At 39.9% G+C, this 20,144-nt stretch overlaps 1 protein-coding gene across 2 annotated transcripts; it reads right to left on the bottom strand.

Annotated features, from left to right (window-relative positions):
- Positions 1–10,373: 10,373 nt before the first annotated feature.
- glulb (glutamate-ammonia ligase (glutamine synthase) b) lies at positions 10,374–16,401 on the bottom strand. 2 transcript variants are annotated; one of them, XM_080879124.1, is made up of 7 exons: positions 16,322–16,401; positions 12,273–12,456; positions 12,002–12,163; positions 11,772–11,918; positions 11,547–11,674; positions 11,260–11,459; positions 10,374–11,175 (listed from the first exon to the last, which is right to left on the bottom strand). In XM_080879124.1, the coding sequence occupies exons 2-7, from the start codon at positions 12,436–12,438 to the stop codon at positions 10,857–10,859; spliced, it is 1,122 nt and encodes a 373-aa protein (XP_080735250.1). In that variant the 5' UTR covers positions 12,439–12,456; positions 16,322–16,401; the 3' UTR covers positions 10,374–10,856. The 2 variants fall into 2 exon arrangements, with proteins under 2 accessions (XP_080735250.1, XP_080735249.1); XM_080879123.1 differs by lacking the exon at positions 16,322–16,401 and adding an exon at positions 12,826–12,979.
- Between the last annotated feature and the right edge of the window lie 3,743 nt (positions 16,402–20,144).

Genomic DNA, 20,144 nt, shown 5'->3' with positions numbered 1-20,144 from the left:
TAATCATACCAAATCTAGATTTTCAAGTTTGTTAGAATTGTTTTTCCCCTATATACTGCATTTCCATGTACGATTCTATTTCCCATTTGTTTTTTGGGTCAAAAATCTGCCCAGTTACCACATCTGCTGCCTGCTGAGAAATGACGAGTTGAAAGTGACCACCCTGTCACTTCTAACCAAGCCCAAACCAAGTTGTTAAAATACTAGTGATGGCGTAACACTGCATATGAAAAGTTAGGAAAAAAAACGTCTTTTCAGCGACTTTAGAATTGATTGATGAGTGAGGAGTGACACCATTGTCCTCTGCAATGTGTATCCCAGTGAATCAAGGCACAACTGCCAAAGGAAACATGCCCAAATAAGCGAGTCCAGCATTTCACACCCCAGAAAAGAGAATGAGCAGTAATGACACAAAATTGCCATAAAACTGTCGTCATCCTGCAATATGTGCTTCAAAGACCTTTCAACAAGCCAACAGAAGACAATTACCAGTAGGAAAACAGCTACATCTACCAGCAACTAAGGCTTGATGCATACCATGCTATGTGTAGCCTGGATACTTTGACTTTATATTAATGAGCTTTATATGTAGCTTGTAGTTTGGTAAATTGTCATTAACTTAAGCTAAGATAAGCTAAGCAAAACTAAGCAGCTTGTTTTGAAGGAAGGAAGGTCACACCCAATCAAAGGTGAGAGAACTAAACAAGGTGCATCTTGTGCAGTGAGTGGGTGTGCTGGGATGTGCTAAAAGGTGGGTCTCTACAACACAGCTCTTATTTGTAAGAAGATGGTTCCCAAAATGTTATCTGATTATAATGTTTTACAGGGACATAAACAATCGGATTATTGCTGTCATCTAGATTTTATTTTGTGGCCGCCAAATATTTTATTATTTTCAATCACTTATATAACATGACTTATATGAACAAAGATTTTTAACATAACAACAAGAAATGACAAAGGTTATCAAAACCAAAGGAAATATTAAAGGACAAGGTCAACTGAAGACAGGATGATTTAAGGCAAACAGCAAGATTGAACTTTTGTCACAAGATTCTTTTGTCTTAGGACAGGATAGAATGATATCTATTGAGCTTACTGTGCAGACAAATAAGTCTCAAATATCTTAATTACTGAGGTATTTAGGTAGCCTCTGACATATAATAAAAACACTTTAAGTTAGTGTTTATTATATGTCAGAGGATGATGATTTATTGACATTTACAGCTGTATAATTAGGCAGCTGTTACAGTACTTGATACCAGTTTTACTCATTATTGAAAAAGGATTACTTTCCTGGCTCTGTTTGAATTTAAAAAAGGATCATGCTTTTTAAAAATCTTGCTCTGCACTTCTTTATCAAAGTATACAATGAACTATGTATGAATGAAATGTGCACTAGAAATGTTTTTTCTCCAAGGTTTGCACATTGAGGGTTGCACTTTGAGAACACTGGTTCAAGAACATGTCATGATCATTAACAGGGTAAAGACCTTGAGTGCCAGGGGACATTTGAATTCCAAAAATGGCCACAAAATCCATCAAATCCTACAAAATGTGTATAAAAATGTACGTCTCTAAGAAGGCCAGAAAATAATTTTTACTACTGTAATAGTGACAAAACTGCTTTGTTTAGTGCTTTCATGTTATTCTACTTGCCTCAGGCTTACAGGCTCTATCTGATTGCGTGCTAACCCTCCTCTCACTTGTGTGACCTTTGTAAAATTCCACAGCCTTTAACTCTGGGGTGGGGGTGGTGTTGTACTTCTTGTAGGTCTTGGAATGGGGCATTGTCAATGGCAGGATGAGATTTTAGGGGGAGAGGGGAGAATTTGCACTGTGAGAACCACAGAGTCCAGAAAGCCAATCAGAGTAAGGGAATCCATTTTGAAAACAACTCACAACTCAGTTAGCTGCTTTTGTTTCAAACTTATCCATCCCATTTGTTAGCAGTGATTAATTCATTGATTGACACTTTTTAACTACATTTGGATAGACAGTGACAAAAACAAATATAGCCAAGGATGAATTTATTGCTGATTGTCCTTGTCAGGGCAAAGACTAATCTGTTGTTTGAAGTAAGCACAGAAAATAGATCTAATCAGGGTTTTTTTTTACATTTTTCCAAAGACCACAAAAGCATAGACACATGCGTACATACACACACACACACACTTAGACAGAACACTGTGTCTCAGTGGCATACTAACAACATGAGACCATTGCATTCTCCAAAGGTGGATGTGGGTGAATTGTGGGGATGTGTGTGCAGGGAAACACCACACTTATCTCACATTGGCCCCAAGTGGGTATGGCTAAAAAGGGTGAACAAACACAGACCAGTTTTGCTCTTTTGGACTCCTACAGTGGGGCAAAAAAGTATTTAGTCAGCCACCGATTGTGCAAGTTCCCCCACCTAAAATGATGACAGAGGTCAGTAATTTGCACCAGAGGTACACTTCAACTGTGAGAGACAGAATGTGAAAAAAAAAAATCCATGAATCCACATGATAGGATTTGTAAAGAATTTATTCGTAAATCAGGGTGGAAAATAAGTATTTGGTCAATAACAAAAATACAACTCAATACTTTGTAACATAACCTTTGTTGGCAATAACAGAGGTCAAACGTTTACTATAGGTCTTTACCAGGTTTGCACACACAGTAGCTGGTATTTTGGCCCATTCCTCCATGCAGATCTTCTCGAGAGCAGTGATGTTTTGGGGCTGTCGCCGAGCAACACGGACTTTCAACTCCCGCCACAGATTTTCTATGGGGTTGAGGTCTGGAGACTGGCTAGGCCACTCCAGGACTTTCAAATGCTTCTTACGGAGCCACTCCTTTGTTGCCCGGGCGGTGTGTTTTGGATCATTGTCATGTTGGAAGACCCAGCCTCGTTTCATCTTCAAAGTTCTCACTGATGGAAGGAGGTTTTGGCTCAAAATCTCACGATACATGGCCCCATTCATTCTGTCCTTAACACGGATCAGTCGTCCTGTCCCCTTGGCAGAAAAACAGCCCCATAGCATGATGTTTCCACCCCCATGCTTCACAGTAGGTATGGTGTTCTTGGGATGCAACTCAGTATTCTTCTTCCTCCAAACACGACGAGTTGAGTTTATACCAAAAAGTTCTACTTTGGTTTCATCTGACCACATGACATTCTCCCAATCCTCTGCTGTATCATCCATGTGCTCTCTGGCAAACTTCAGACGGGCCTGGACATGCACTGGCTTCAGCAGCGGAACACGTCTGGCACTGCGGGATTTGATTCCCTGCCGTTGTAGTGTGTTACTGATGGTGACCTTTGTTACTTTGGTCCCAGCTCTCTGCAGGTCATTCACCAGGTCCCCCCGTGTGGTTCTGGGATCTTTGCTCACCGTTCTCATGATCATTTTGACCCCACAGGATGAGATCTAGCATGGAGCCCCACATCGAGGGAGATTATCAGTGGTCTTGTATGTCTTCCATTTTCTGATGATTGCTCCCACAGTTGATTTTTTCACACCAAGCTGCTTGCCTATTGTAGATTCACTCTTCCCAGTCTGGTGCAGGTCTACAATACTTTTCCTGGTGTCCTTCGAAAGCTCTTTGGTCTTGGCCATGGCGGAGTTTGGAGTCTGACTGTTTGAGGCTGTGGACAGGTGTCTTTTATACAGATGATGAGTTCAAACAGGTGCCATTCATACAGGTAACGAGTGGGGGACAGAAAAGCTTCTTACAGAAGATGTTACAGGTCTGTGAGAGCCAGAGATTTTCCTTGTTTGAGGTGACCAAATACTTATTTTCCACCCTAATTTACGAATAAATTCTTTACAAATCCTGCCATGTGAATTCATGGATTTTTTTTTCACATTCTGTCTCTCACAGTTGAAGTGTACCTCTGGTGCAAATTACTGACCTCTGTCATCATTTTAAGTGGGGGAACTTGCACAATCGGTGGCTGACTAAATACTTTTTTGCCCCACTGTATATGGATTTTCTTTTGGCAAATCCACTACGGACTTGCTCACAAAATACCCATATGGGCTAACCCATGTGGAGCCCATAGCAGTTGTGTACTATTGGGTCCCCAAGAGGGACTCACTCATTGCCCCCGTGGGTTACCCCTCTGGGCCCCATGACAGTTTTCTGTGGGCAAGCTTTAGTGGTGTTGCTCACAGAAAACCCATATAGGGACCCCAAACAGCAAAATTGCTGTCAGCTATACCTATAGTGGGTGTATAGGCACACCCAGTTGCGACCCATGCGGAATAAGTGTGAATTTGCACTGCACACACAACACCACAGTTCACCCACCTACCCACTATGGGCCTGCACCGGCATGTTTGCTGGTACATTATTTATAATGTGTAAACAGCATGCAGGGAAATGGGAACTGTGGAGAAGAGGAAACCACATAATGTAGTTATTCTGTCAGAAGTATGAGACTGAGAGTGAGAGACTAAGCCATGGAATCCAAATTCAAGTCCCAGGGACCATGAAAGTTCGACTATCAAGCAAAAGTTCCCTGGTTTGAGCTTTGAAGGAGACATAAATCTTTTGTGGGATGGTATGGGACACATGTGGATCCCACACAGAGGGACCCAGTTGGGCACCCCACTGTAAAATTATAAACATTTTACATATTTTTACTTAGTGTAAATCACAAAAAAAAGTTTTAAACTGAGTCATTTTGTAATGCTGGTTATATTCTGAACTATTTCTTTCAGTCTTTTCACAGTCAAGCTGGTAAACACCTAGCAGCTGCTTCTCCAAATGTCTATGCTAAACCAGACAAAATCCCCCCTAGCTGTTTATACATATTTCATCAGGTACCAGTCTTGCAGAAAGTGTCAAGTCAGGCTTCAGGTGTATCAGTTTTAAATTGAGAAAAGTTTCCAATCGCATGTACCATTCTGTGAAACAACTAACACTAACTGATTTATTTATTTTTTTACATTTCAATGTATTCAGCTTATACTTGGGACTGTCACTTTTATGCTTTTCCATGTCTCCTATCAGCAGGTCAGCTGTGGTGGATGTGCAGCAAAAGAGCAAAACTGATTAGGGCACACATACAAAAACACAAAGCACCTCCTTGTCCAACCATAACTGACTTTTTTGTGCAGAGTTTGGATATATCTTGAACTGAGCCATGTTGTTTCCCATTATCCAGCTGGAGAATGTACCTTAGTAACTGTCTGGTGGAAGAAGATGCATCGCTTTAAGGTCACATTTAATCCTGGTGGTGAAGCCGGTTCTCTTTGTGCAACTGCTGATTGTTTGTTTAAAATGGCAGTGACGTTTGTCACAATTGGTGGTGGTCCAGGCTTCGTCCGTGCTCCTTCTCCCAGGGTTCTCTAACCTCTCTGTCTCACTGTGCTGCTCTGCTTTCACAGCTGCACAACTTTCCAACCATCAGACCAACCACATTGCAACGATTTGTCCCCAAAACTCACCACCACGTGAGTTTGGGGGGGGGCGGCAGTCACAACCAGTGTGCTGTCACCAATGACAGTGCTGATAGCTAGGCTTGAAGGGCCTCCATAGAACAGGAGATTGCATTCATGTGATGAGATTAGACCTAGCACGGACAAGCATGGTGCTTCATTTGCTGTCTGGACTACAGATATCTGATTAAACTGTGAACCTCTGGCTGAATTGCAAATAATAGTGTAATCCCACTTCTTTCTATGGAAAGAAGTGGGATTACATAGTGTACCTCTTTCCATAGAAAGAAGTGGGATTACATAGTGTGCTGATTCTCTGTTGTAATACACCAGATTTTTTTAAAAAAAGCAAAAAAGCTGCAGTCTAGGTTTGTAAACTCTGTTCTTTGTTTTGTGTACTATACATATTCCTCAACTGCCGCTGTTATGTAATTGCCTGGTATGGAAACCCAGCCCCCACCTCTCTTACACACACCAGATTGCTTGAGCTTACACTGTGGCTGCCATGGAAACAAAGCCGAAGGCGTTATCTTTCTCTTCACGAGACCTTCCTTCTGACCAGTTTATCTCAAATATCGTCATGTTGTTGAAGGAAAACTGACAAAATTACACACCTTTCTACAGACAGTCCACCGGGGTTAAATAACATAAGGAGTGGCTGTGCTTGTAATACAATAGGACAATTCAATAGGTTATGAAACAGTATATATGCAGCAGAATAAGTATGCACGTACAAGGAAGCTTGAGTATGTGCTGATGGTCTCGAGCTGTAAGGCTTGTTTGTGGAAACAGATTTTTTGGTTTTTCCTCCACTATATTTAACTAAAACAAAAACTATATAAAAAAAGACAAAATATGCTGTAAGGCAGTAACTTAAAATGCCTCTCTACAAGTGCTGGAACATTTCCTGAGCTTGGTTGCTGAGCATGATTTAAGGAGGCCAATGCGTGTGATTTGAAGTTCTTGTTTGGCAGTAAGCTCTTAACTAAATTGAGTTTGGTGGGTTCTAAAACTCCTATCACGTGTATTACTGTAAGCTACATGCACTTTGGCTCCACTTTTCTTAAAGGCATCTGAGCTCAGAACACCATATTGAGCTGAATAGAAACTGACAGTTGAATCCATATACGTTAACTGCTTATCCATCCATTGTTGTGTGGCTATCCCAGCTGTCACAGGTAGAGAGGTGGGGCACACCCCGAACATGGCACAAGTCCATCTCAGGGCTTATACAGAGAGATAAACAGCTTGTAATTTCTTTAAATAGTCTTCTACACTATTTCTCCAGGCTAACTGAAGGGCATTCAAAGCTCTTCTTTAGATTTTGGCTGCCTCAAATCCAGGTAGGCATTCAATGCATTCGCAGTGAGTTTGAGATTACACTGAAAAATAAAGCCATTTCTAATTTCCAGATGGTATTGCATCGTGGATCAGAATTTGATGATATTTTGATGTGTTCATAATTCCGTTAGATTTGACAGTAGATAGATTGACTGAAGAGCCAGATGCATCTCTCCAGTCATGTGTCAGGTCTTTGCTGGATTTTTTTTTCCTGTTTCTTAAGGACATAACTTTCAGACACTGTTTGTCTGCTGTAGATAGCTTTTTTTTCCACTTGCCACTTCTTCTGTCTTCTGCTTGTCCAGTTTTCTACATTTTTTTAAGGACGCATTGCACACCATACTGAGATATACAAAGTTTGCAGCTGATAGGTCTTTATGAAACACATTGCTGGTGCACCATTCTGTTTTATTCTTGTGAAACTGTATAATCTTTGGCATTTTTTAATAGATTCAGTTAAAGAAATTGGAACAAATCACATGTTTTTGTGACAGGCTGCCGGTAACAAAATGCCTAAGGATACAGTTTAAACTGAGTTTTTTGCTAATTTGTTTTATGTGTAGATTCACAAATGGTTCATCCCTGTGAGGTTAAGTGAGGTTAGGTTCCTTTTGTGGTGCTTGAATTATGCATAGGTCATTGGCAAATTGCCTAATGACAGAAAACTCCACCAAAAATCTGACCACTTCGATGCAAAATGTAAAGAGCCATTATTTTAAGGGGAAAACTGTGTCTAAGAAACTGTGAAAACCGCTACTGTTCTGGCCATCTGTTCTGAAAAAAGCATCCTCACTGAATGAAGCAGGTAGTTAACATGTTTTACCTTTTATGCCCCAGGTGTTCACCCCATGAACCTTGGAGAAAGTATGTTTTACAGCAGGTTTAGCAGACCAGAGCACTCTTCCAGACCAGCTCTTGGTCATGGTTTAATTTTCAGCAAGTGAAGCATGGCATGAAACGAACTTCCCAGGCCACCCGTGTTTATGATATAGCCCCTCAAAGCTAAACTAAACTATGTTTCAATTTAGTTCTGTCCTAGTCATTTTAGACACACAAGTCAAAATCCATCTAAAATATTAAAACAGTAAAAACGAACTCCAACAACATAATGGCAACAATGATATAATGTTGTTGTCTGTATGTTTTATAATAAGTTATCACCAGGAAAGTTCTGGGCTTGAATCTCCTGGCGTGCTTGGTTTGCGTTTTCACCCTGTGTATGCAGTCTCCTGCAGCAAAGACACACGTGTTAGGTCAACTAATGATTATTAATTGGCCAGACATGTTTACAGGGTTGATAATGTGAATAGAGTTAGTAAAAAACTTTAAGTGGTCAGTAAAACTAGAAAAGCACTTCATAAATGCCAGAACACCATAAGTACATAAGGTCATTTGTTCCAGTGTTTCCAGACAGAAGAGGAATACTATGTGTCTCTCAGTAAAGGCCCTTATCATTACATTTTCACAATCCATTACTCGTCAAAAGTAATGTATGCAACAGATTCATGAGCAAAGGATAAATGGTGGAAACGATTCTAGTTACAAATGTGGCATCCACATGTTCTTTTTTTTAGCACGATCATGAATGTGTCATGAAATCTCAGCTGAAGTTTTGCAGTTTTTTACAATAAAGTGGTGAATGGTAGGCTATAAACTGGCTATTTTAAAATTGGTTAATAAAATTTGAGCACCTGAAGGTTTACTTGTACAGAAGTGACAAAAAGTTTGTTTTTCTGACGGTGTCCTTTTAAAAAAAAAAAGTGCTATTGTGCTTAAAACTCATACCCAACATGGTCTAACTTTCAAATAATGTTGTCAACAATACCGGATAAATAAACATCTCAGGGTGCTTTATATTGTGAGGTGAAGAGAGAACACCAAAGATGAGAAAAGCCACAAAAAGCAAACACTTGGCCTCAGTGGAGAGGAAAAACTCCCTTTTAACAAAAAGAGATCACCAACAGAATCAGACTTAGAGAATACTGGGAGTACTGGTTGGAGGTGGGGGGAGGAGCATGGAAAGATCATGATCAGCAAACAGGACAAAAACAAACTACAGGAGCGAAAGTACAAAAGTTGGATATTATCGTTATTATGATTGCTTCCCAGTTAAAGTTAAATAACACCATACTACAAACCACAATCTGAACAGTTTCTGGGGAGTTGTTCCAACTTTTAGGAGACAACAAGAGTAATTCATCAAAGTATGATACATCAGATGGTAAATACGTCACTCCAGTTCTGTACATTTGGAAAATATCGTCCACATGTAAATAAAAAGCATTTACCCTTTCAGACCCTGTTGGTCACTAGGAAGGTTCAGATGTGTTTCACCCCGTCTAACTTTCCACTAATACACGCTCCATAGCTGATACATGAGGATTCCTCACGCTTTTGACTTGATAAACATTTACCATGATTAATTCAAGTCAAGCATTTTAATGCATCCAGTAATAATATGTGTGTTGTTCATAACAATTGCTGTGTGACACATTATCAATGCTTCATATTTGCTTTGAATCTCCTGTCACTGCAACAATAGGGCCTTATGAACAACGAAAGGAGGGAGGACTCTATCCAAAGCCATGCATGTTTCAAATCTTTGCAAATTGATTTTCATGGGGGAGTAACATAAACAGACTAGCGGCTGCCCGACAGAAAAATTTAATACACTTCTGCATGCTTTGAGAAAACGATAAGCAGTCGTGCAAAGCAGAACTGAAAGTGATTTGTGTAAACCATGAACAAGATGGGGAGAGGATGACCTGAGGAGCTGTCATGTCAGGACTAAAAGTTTGGCATCAAATCCACACTGAGCATCGAGCACTCTTATTTTGGCAAGTAAACACGTTTGGCATGTGCGTGTAGGGAATAACTCACTCTCATCAGCTCAGGTTTATTACAAAATGAGAGGCACCATATGTGGGTCTACATTGTGGAGGTTTTAATTGAATTTGAATCCTTAGTACAGTATGCATGTGCTTTTTAATGGAGCAATGGAGATTAGTAGTCAGCCTTGCTTATTAGTTCAAGTTGTGTAATGGTGACACAATTTGAGCCATTTCTTTTTTATTATGATAGCTAAATAGTATTGTACAACTTCTCGAAATGAAGCGCCTTCCCTTTTCCATTGAATTGCTGGTCTTTAGACAGACTTTAGTACAAAGGCTGCCATCCTGTCTTTACTTTCTCAACCTACTTTAAGCCTCTAGCTTATCAAAGCTTGTGATTAAAACAGACCAGAAAGACAATCACACACTATTTTTGGACAGGCCTGTGCTAGAGTGAAATCTACTGTGATGTCCTTAGCACAATCAGTGTGTTCAAGCTTTAACATGAAATGATAAACCTACCAAAACCACTCTAAAGGTTCAGCGTAATCTTGTGCTTGAGTTTTTAAACTGAGAAGGGGAGTGTGGCTGTAATTTGTCTAAATTAATCACAGTTTGTTAAACATTACAGTGCATTTTCCCTTAATAACAGTCACATTTCAGGGATTCGTGTCAGCTGACAGTCCTGTGTCATGCGAACTTGTTCCTGTTGGAATAGAACTCCAGATAAAATGAAGTGTGTGGGATTAAGCTGCAAACAAGGCATACATAAAAATGTTAGCAGTTTATTAAAGAGCGCAACAATTACAATTGTAAGAAGAGATAAAAACAGACATGCATCGTTTTATAAAACCTACAAAAGTAAACTGGCTTACATAGTAACCTTACCCATCCACAACCACTATCGAGACAGAGGCCAAGATTGCTTAAACATTCAAACGCCTTTGGGTTTTTGTCCTTTGGGGAAATGTAACATGAGCTCCAGGAAAACTCTGCTGTACTTAAATTTCCTTTAGTACAAGTTAAACACATTGTGTTAGTGTGCATCTATACAAACGATCAGCTACTGTGACACCAAGACAAAATGTGGCAGTGTTTGTGTCAGTTGAATTCACAAAGAATGCAGGAATACTTAAATCATTATTTCATGTTTCAAGTAGAAATTTCAAAAAATAAAGATTGGTTTGTCGAGTCTTGAAACAGACACAGAGCTAAATACAGTACTGCTAATGATACTTTTGTTTTAAACCGTTCACTTGCTGTAATTTGCGGGCTCTTCGCCCTCTTCTTTGAGCAAACATGTGCGCACCAGTGCCTCTGTGACAGCGTAAGGATCGCAGTTAGCGGATGGGCGACGGTCCTCGAAGTAACCTTTCTTGTCTTGCCCCACTGAGCGAGGAATGCGGATGCTGGCCCCACGGTTGGCCACGCCGGCTGAGAACTCATCAATGCTCGAGGTTTCGTGACGACCAGTGAGACGTCTGGCGTTGTCGAGCCCACCCTTGGGATCGTAGGCCCGGATGTGATACCTGTGTCTTTTTGCCAACTTTTCAATGGATTCCTCGATGACTCTGAAGATGAGAGTTAGAGTTAGAAACACACCAAAAACCCACATTTCATTTATTAAACTTAACTGACTTTGAATTCATCCTTACTTAAGCCCGCCATCCTCTCTCATCTCCTTTGTGCTGAAGTTGGTATGGCAGCCAGCTCCATTCCAGTTCCCTGGGATAGGCTTGGGGTCAAAGGACACCACAACACCAAAATCTTCACAGACTCTGTGAAGGATGAAGCGAGCAACCCACAGGTGGTCTCCCATGTCGATACCTTCGCAAGGCCCAATCTGGAACTCCCACTAAAACACAACAAAGGCGGCATTATTAACAGTTACACTAATAATTACCGGTTTTTACACACTGCCTTTGTCATGATGGAAAATTACCTGTGCCGGCATGACTTCAGCATTACTTCCATAGATCTGAACCCCAGCATACAGACAAGCTCTATAGTGCGCCTCCACTATGTCTCGTCCGTACGCCTTATCTGCCCCGACTCCACAGTAATAAGGCCCTGATTAAGTGGAAAGAGACTAAACATTAACACTCAGCTGGGATTACTGATGTATTATAATTCAACAAAATGAGCCAAGTTAGAGGCCAACATTCACCTTGTGGACCGGGGAAGCCGTTGGAAGGCCAACCAAAGGGATGTCCATCTGTGCCCAGGATAGTGTACTCTTGTTCCATACCGAACCATGAGTGGTTGTTTTCCACCATGTTCATAATCTTCTTACAGGTGTATCGGAGGTTGGTCTCTGTTGGAACAGAGTCAGAAATTAGCTAAAACTTAAGACTGCTTAAAATCTCATGACGCCCCGGTTTGTAAATTTCCACTCACCTGCTGGTTTGCGGTTGTACTTGAGCACTTCACAGAGCACCAGCTTATTAGGGTCTTTTCTGAATGGGTCCCTGAACATGGCAGCAGGAATTAGGTACATGTCACTGTTGGAACCCTCTGACTGGTAGGTGCTGGAGCCGTCAAAGTTCCACTCAGGGAGATCTGGCAAAAAACAACAACAACCCTGTTCAAAAACCTTCTTAAAACATGTCGCCATCCGTGCTTTTTTATTTTCCTGAATCATATTGATCATACTGGAACTACATCTTACCTTCTATTGTCTTGGGTTCAGAATCCAGAGTTCTGGTCTTACATCTCAGTCCCTCTCCAGATCCATCTATCCAAATGTACATGGCTTGTACCTTCTCCCCCTGAGGGAGGCTCATGTACTGCTGTTTAACTGCTTTGTTCAGTTTTGAACTCGCTGAGGTGGCCATTTTCTTGACCCTGAAAACCTACAGAGATAAATGGACGCATGATGAGCTTCAATTCAGATCAATGTGTATGAAGGCATGTGTAAAACAGCAGGCAGGATGTCAAAAATATACACAGAACACAGGTAAGTACACCTAAGTACCTAAATGCAACTGAAATCTCCATCACGACTGATTATACAACAGGTTCATCTGTGATCAACCGGCCTGATCGACTATTGCTCTCACACAAACAGCTGTTTACTAGGAGCTCGCGCAAGTGGAAAAATACAACACAAGCGCAAATGGACGTTAGATGCAAGTTAACACTACTATCATTGTTTTTCCTCGCACGCACAAATTCTAAAAGTATTTAAAAAACGATTCGATTCAATTAAAAAAACGACTTACCTAATGTTAAGTGTAAGAAAATATTAAAAGATGTACAGAGTCTATGGATGTGTGTTTCCTGTGTAGGTTTCTATTGTTGTTCATTCCTGCTGCCCCTCACCGCGTCCCCTGTTGGATTTATAGTCCTGCTCGAACCACCTGATTGGTGGAAGGAAAACGTGATCAGCCCGTGACGCGGAGGAGACGTGTGAGCGAGTGTGTTTGCTCTCTGTGGCTGTGGCAGCAGATAACAAAAGGAGAAAAAAAATCACTACTTGTTCATGTTTCTCACATGAGCGCGTGAAGGCACTCCCGTGGTTAAACAAAACAAACCGGCTTAAACTGTAACACGCAAAGTGGGTAAAACGACAGTTTTCATCCACAATGAGTGTCGGCTGGCCTTGGAGAAGCGATAAACAGCATTGCGCCCTCCATCGACTGCTCGGTGTACTGAAAAGATCAGGCTGTTCCCAAAGGTTCACATGTTTGGGAATCATTTAAAGCAAGGTAACATATAGGGACCATTTACCACACGTGACCTATAAATCCGATGAAATTCGCATTTGCAAACCCATGAAAATCGTTTCATGTTATGCATTTTGTCATTTAATGATGTGAAATATCTCACAAGGTTTGGACCTTGTAGTGACGCCCTAGAAAAGCTGATTGCGGTGTTGCAAACACTGCTGTTTTTATGGGAGGTTAAAAGATTTAGCAACACTGAGCAGTTCTGTTGTTTGACACTGTCTTACATGCTGTGCTGCAATGCTTTACCACACCTACGTGCTACACATGTAAATATAGTACAGTACTATTGAAATTAATATTGTGGGATTTATATCTACCTGCTTGGGTTTTATATATCTGGACTTAATAAAAATCAGCTGGTCCCTACTATGACTTAAAATTAGATAACATGTGTGGAAAAATAAAGCCTACCTTTCCTGCTTCCATCAGAAGTAAGAGGATAAGTAAGGATAAGGATAAGTAGTAACAAGAAGTACTTGATGAATTATTATGATATTTTGCCATAATGCACAGCACCATGTTTATAGAAAACCAACAACAGCATTTTAGAACAAAAACCTCATATCAACTGTAAAGCATCTGGAGGGGTGATGATTTGGGCTCATTTTGCAGCCTAGGCAGATTGCAGTCATCGGTGCCTAGGTCGACCATGAACTTCTTTTTTCTCTTTTTTGTTCTCGAGTCAAAGCTGTACAGTTTTATCAACTTTTTAAACGTTTGTTTTCAGTTTTTCTTTTCAGTGAATTTTAATCCAAGCTAGTTCTAGAGACAGTTGCTTGTGTCACTGTTGTTTCAGAGTTTTATTCAAACATGTTTAGATTTAATTTAATAGTTGCCCTGTTAGTTTAACTATTTCTAAAATTTGAAATCAGGTTATGCATATGTCACAACATTTCTTCCATGTTTTTCCACACATATGGATAATTCCGGCACCAATAAAAGACGTTTGGGGCTGACAACCAATATAAATTGGTTTAGGTTATTAAACCTTAAACACATTTTGTAATATGATGGCCAAAAATAACAGGGAAATGCATACTCCTGCTAAGTGAGGTAACAGAGTGTCTTCCTTAACTACGCGTGAACCAGTCATGGTTACATTACCTCCAAATAGCCCTTTAGAAAGTGAAAACTAAAAAATATTTATTATAGTTTGTTTTGTGAGTGAATATAATTTCAGTCATTTTTCATTATTTCAAGCCTAATATGGGACTCTCGTGCAATATACGGGAAGCTATAGCTCCCATTTTATCAATAAATGAGGTCAATAACTGTGAATCTTCTTTTTAAATTCCTAACATAAACTATGAATCCAGAAGGTGGATTGTGTTGTCTACAGTCTTATATTATCATACGATTTATTTATTTATTTTGTGGTTGAAAGAAAATGCTAGCAAGGGTCCATATTGTGGTCTGCTAACCACTGGTTCAGACCACTTAAAAAATCAAGTGCAGATCCCAAAGTTGTATGTCATGCTGACTGTTGGAAAGATGTATTTAAGAAGATAGGCATCTAATGTATCAAATGTATAAGTTGGCTATTTTTTTTTAACAAAAAACAGAAAGTCTGAGGTCTAAATTTAAAAAGACAGCATGTTTGTTGCTGAGAAAGTCCCTGCAGGCATATACAGTACTATCCAGAAGTCTTGATACACCCCTCCTTTCTTTATATTTTGCTTCCAAGGAGTCAGACTTTCTTGTCGTTTTCAAAATGGTCTTGAGAAATACATCTCCAGGCTTTCTGAAGGTCTTTCAAAGTGTTCCTTATGAATATTGGCTGCTTTTTACACTCATTTTCATTCCAGTTCTTCTACCTGACCATTTTCAGATGAAACTTTTTGTATGTTAAGCAGCTTAAGACCTGTACTTGACCTATGAATCATTCAAAGGCATCTACCTCAACAACTAGTTATGTGTCTACATATAACAGTCAGTCAGCTTAGCAAAGAACCAATTCTCAAAGGTGCACTTTGCTACAAACGGCCTGTTACAAAAACACATAATTTCTTCCTCTCATTTTTTGGAGACGGGTTTTCTGTTGATCATTGCAGCTAGGATTGTCCCACAGATGCAAATGATACGATTCTGTACTGGAGCACGGCTAGATTAACCTCATAATGTGCCCTGGAGCAAAATGTCAAGTTCATAATTTCCCCAGGCAACCAGGTACCCGAATGAAGAGCTGAAATAAATGCTTAATCAAAATAATAATTAACTGACAAAAATTAATTAGGAACATTTGATAATCTGATAGCGTCTTCTCAGTAGTGAACATATGCTGGTTTCCAAATTTTCTGTTACTCTTACATAGAAAAACAAATCCTCTCAAAGTTACAGTGGATCTGTTATGATGGTCATCTCAGACACAAAAACTCTGGCTCTAAGAGACCCACCCATCTTCTGCTTATGAGGGGCAACCAGTCAGAGGAAATATAGCTGGCAGTGATGGTGGAGGGACTACCTTCAAAGGGACAGGAGCTAAAATGACTTGTTTCAGACCGAGGATGATTTAAAGGGCTGGACCAAGGAGTATAAAATAATGATTATTTCAAAATGTGAATCATGCAAATCCACATTAGTAGAGTTAAACAGCAAAAACGGTTTGCTTTCGAAAGTGGATGAACTGAGATACCACAACTAGGCCCAGTATAAGATAAAGATTATTTTGAACTGTGAGTCATGCGAAGTAGAGCACAAGAATATAAAAATGTTGTACATATGAACATAATATGCACAATGTAATATGCAGTTTTCTTCTTCTTCTTCTTTTTTTTTTTTAGAACTGTATACATTAATCAATCAATTATCAAAGAAAATTCTCCATACTTCAGTGTGACTTTTGCTGCACAACAAATAACTTCAGTAGAAACTGGCACATGTGGGGCATTTGAGCAGTTGTATTGAAGATTTACAAAAAAAAAGAAAAAAAAAAAGATTACAACCAGGGGCGTTTTTAGCCCATTTCAAAGCACCCCCAAATATTTCTTACTTTTTTTGTTGTTGTTCCAGCTCGCCTCTCCCCTATTCTGGCTCTAGCCCCTTTCTGCCAGAGCGGTGGTGGCTGAGATGCAGCGGAGCAGAGGTGTAAGTGCCTGGCTTAAAACAGGACATGTTAGCTGCATTTAACCTTCAGTTACTCTTTACATAGGTAGGAGTCGGACCATGTTTCTTTTTAGCTGAAAAACATTACACCCAGGTAACCTGCTGTGTTGAAAACGTGTTTTCTGACTATGTTTGCTACCCTACAATCCGTCCTGCTCTGTAGTAAATTCAGCGACATTTGACCGTCCTGTTGCTCCCATTGAAATTTATATAGCCTATTTAAAATCGAAAACTTGTTACCACTGGTTATTTTGTCATATGTACATGTGCCGATATTAAACCCAAGGTAGTAACTAGCTAACTGAGTGTGTGTGTGTGTGTGTGTGTGTGTGTGTGTGTGTGTGTGTGTGTGTGTGTGTGTGTGTGTGTGTGTGTGTGTGTGTGTGTGCAGAGAGACAGCCAGGTTCATAATGGATATAAGGACGTTTTTTCAAAAAAAGGAGCCACATAGGTAAAAGTGTAAGATCAAATGATCCGTCAATCAAGAATAATGTTGCATCAGTGTTTCAATATTTATATGTTTTATGTACATGTGGTTTGGTTATTTGCCTTTTGGTTCAAAGTACACTGAGAGAGGTCTTTTTTATTAGTGATTAATAGTATTTTTTTTTTCATATTAATGTATTTCTTTCATCTAATTGAATACAATCTATATGTGTATGATTGTCAGTCCAAAGAGGGAGAGAGGAAAGCATATAAAAATATAGCAGGCTGACATTGAAACAAGAAGAAAAGGAAAGACAGTCAGCACCAAGCACCAAGGAGACAGTCAGAGAGAACTCAGGACAACTGGAGACATTTAAGGATGCAGGGACCGACAGATTCAGGGAAGAAGTCTTATTGTGATGAGTAAAGTTTATGTTGCCTGGCTGGGCAGCTCTCTGGGTGCTCAGCACCCCCAAAGCTCTGATCCTAGAATCCCCCCTGATTACAACTAAGGTTAGTGAAGAAAACAGGTCTGAGGTCAGAGTGCTCCAGCAAGCAGAAAAAAAGTATTTCCAATTGGAGCTGTTTCAACAACAATTACAGCACGAACATCTAATTTGAATACACGTCACCAGTAAAACGCATCTAGACCTGTCACTGTGCATAAAAACAGGGATTGGGAAGACACATTATATGACGTTTCAGATATGTTTTTACATGTTTACCTGTCAAAAACAAAAGGCCTTATCTGTTGTTAAAAGTCATCTAGGCAGAGCAGGTCTGAGGTCAACACGTTCTCACTCCCAAAGCCTATGGCTGTCTCCCAATTCAGGGTCTGCAGCCTTATTAAAGTACGCAGCTTCAACGATCCTCAAGGGCCGCGTACTCAAAGACCGCTAAGGCCGGAAGTGCGAGGCTTGTGAAATGGGACGGTCTAGCCTCCGTTGCGCTTATACTGTTGTTTGTCAATAAAGTTTAAAAAAAAAAAAGCCCAGGTTGCGCTGCCCAGGTTGCCTATCAACCATGATACTAACCACTGGAAACGTGTCATAGCTTTGTTTGACAGAAATGAAGGAGAAAATCTTTTGTTCATTTGTTTGTTTGTTTCTACATGAGCTTTGATCATTCTCTGTAGGATTAAGCTCAGCTATTGAACGGCGTGTATTTTAAAGTAAAGGCTTTAAAACCAAGTTAGTACAAACGTCACTAATGCCACATAACTTTGCCGACATGTGGCCAACAGTAATGTTTAATGTTCTTCGTTATTAAACATTTGCACATAAATAAGTGACATAATATTCAGTACTTACTTTTCACAGTTTACTCTTCGGCCACTCCGCTTCTGCCGTCTGCGGCAGAATTCTCCACACCGACTGCCGCGCTATGAATTGTGGGATATATGGGACCACGAAGTCTACACTGCCACAGCCTTAAAATTCAGGGAAATGAAGGACGCATTTCAGGGCCGCATTTCGAGCAGCCTTTGAATTGGGACAGCCTTCGGCGCGCCGCTGTGACGTAATCGGCCTTGAAATGCGTACTTTAAGGCTGCAGAGCTATCAAAACTCTGTATTCCAATGCTAATAGTTCTATTAGAATGAAAAATGGCACCACTTCTCGTTTTAGTCTTAATCGAGGTGTACGCCAAGGTTGCCCGATTAGCCCTTATCTTTTTTTACTTTGCACCCAAATTCTTGCCTCTCATATTTCGAATAGAATTTTGTGGAAGCCATCCTGAGACTGTGCAACACCTCTTCTGGATCTGTTCATACGCTAGAACATTTTGGAAAGACTTCGGTAGATTCATTGCTGGACATCTCTATAAAGACTTTACTGTGAAATGGGAAAATGTTGTATTTTGTTTCTTTCGAAGGCAAAAAAAAGAAGATGTTTACCTTATAATAAACTTGTTAGTTATCTTAGCTAAATTTTATTTTCAAAAATGCAAATACAGAAACAAAAAAACTAATTTTAAACATTACTATAATGATGTTTTATGTTACATAAAATTGATTAGTGGATCACTTAATAAAAAGGCTATGAAAACTACTATTTGTAGTAATTACAAATTATTTGAATGTTTGTAATTCTTTGTATTACACCCCCTGGCTTATGTTAATTTTATTCTGATTGTATACATGTTCTGTATACTGTTTCTTAATAAAGTTTAATATTTAAAAAAAAAAAAAGGCTGCAGACCCTGAAATGGTGAGGCAGCCTATTTTACGCTAGGTGACAAATCGTCAACATATTACATTTTCGGGCAACTAACACGTTCTTACGTGACGACATCGGAAAACTGAGGACATATGAGAACCGTTTGGGTTAGGGTCACCTTTCGCGTTCCTCGGGAACGCCGCGGGACGTGACAAAACGTCGGGATGTTACGTCTGTGAGAACGGGCTCCTGAGGTTTGAGCTCACATGCTCAGAGCAGTGTGTCGTGTTGAAATCAGAGTTGTCTTAGATAAAGCTGGGGACAGAAGTCAGTCGAGCCAAAGAAACTACAAAATAGAACTAATTCTTTCTGTGACAATGGAAACACAACTGAAAAACTTCAAAGACCATCAAAACTATTGTGGTTTAAACTGCTTTCTTTAAAAGTTTTAGGTCATTTCAAGAGGTTTCAGTGCCTCTTTTTAGAATTTGTTTACTAAAATTGTAAAAAAAAAATAATAAAAAAACAAACAAACAAGAATCAGTGTAAACTTTAGAGCTGACATATTATTATTTCCAATTGTTTTGCCACATTGTTACAAAGTATCATATTAAGCCCATATTAAGCAAGGAAAACAAGCAAACAAAACCACAGGAGGTGATGGGGTGACACCCTCCGAAACATAGTGTTTCATTCATCCATTTGGCTTAACTGCAGGTGAGTACACCATGGACAGACAATCTTTCTATTAACGAGCCAACACAAAGAGACTCTTAGTTAACCTAACATTCTTGTCTTTGGGCTGTGGAGTTGGAGTTCCTTCTGTCCATACTCTACACAGAAAGTCTACAGGTAGTTGGCAAGTTCAAATCGAGAACCTTCTTGCTGTGAGGTAACAGTGTGAACCACTGCATCACCGTGTCACCAGCTTTAAATATTAACTTTTTAAAAAGAAAAAGTCCTTAAGGGGATATTCCTAATCTTCCAGTCTCAGGCACAGAGCTCTGTCTGTGAGCAGAGCAAACCAACCCACCTTTCCCAGCCTAACTTTCTGTTTCTGCAGTCAGTCAGAAGAACAATGGCCTTAATGGATGACAGCCTTATAAGGAGAGGCACTAGAATAGCTT

The sequence above is a fragment of the Rhamphochromis sp. 'chilingali' genome (genome assembly GCF_963969265.1).
Source record: "Rhamphochromis sp. 'chilingali' genome assembly, chromosome: 3".
NCBI classification, from domain to species: Eukaryota; Metazoa; Chordata; class Actinopteri; order Cichliformes; family Cichlidae; genus Rhamphochromis; species Rhamphochromis sp. 'chilingali'.
The sequence above is the reverse complement of the archived record's forward strand: the minus strand, read 5'-3'. Positions and strand labels throughout refer to the sequence as shown.

Excerpts from the sequence above, each read along its gene's own strand:
- glulb (XM_080879124.1), bottom strand. The coding sequence starts at position 12,438 with ATGGCCACCTCAGCGAGTTCAAAACTGAACAAAGCAGTTAAACAGCAG. Across the intron at positions 11,919-12,001 it reads GTACAACCGCAAACCAGCAG|AGACCAACCTCCGATACACC; the intron begins GTGAGTGGAAAT and ends CTGTTCCAACAG. Across the intron at positions 11,675-11,771 it reads CGGCTTCCCCGGTCCACAAG|GGCCTTATTACTGTGGAGTC; the intron begins GTGAATGTTGGC and ends CCACTTAATCAG.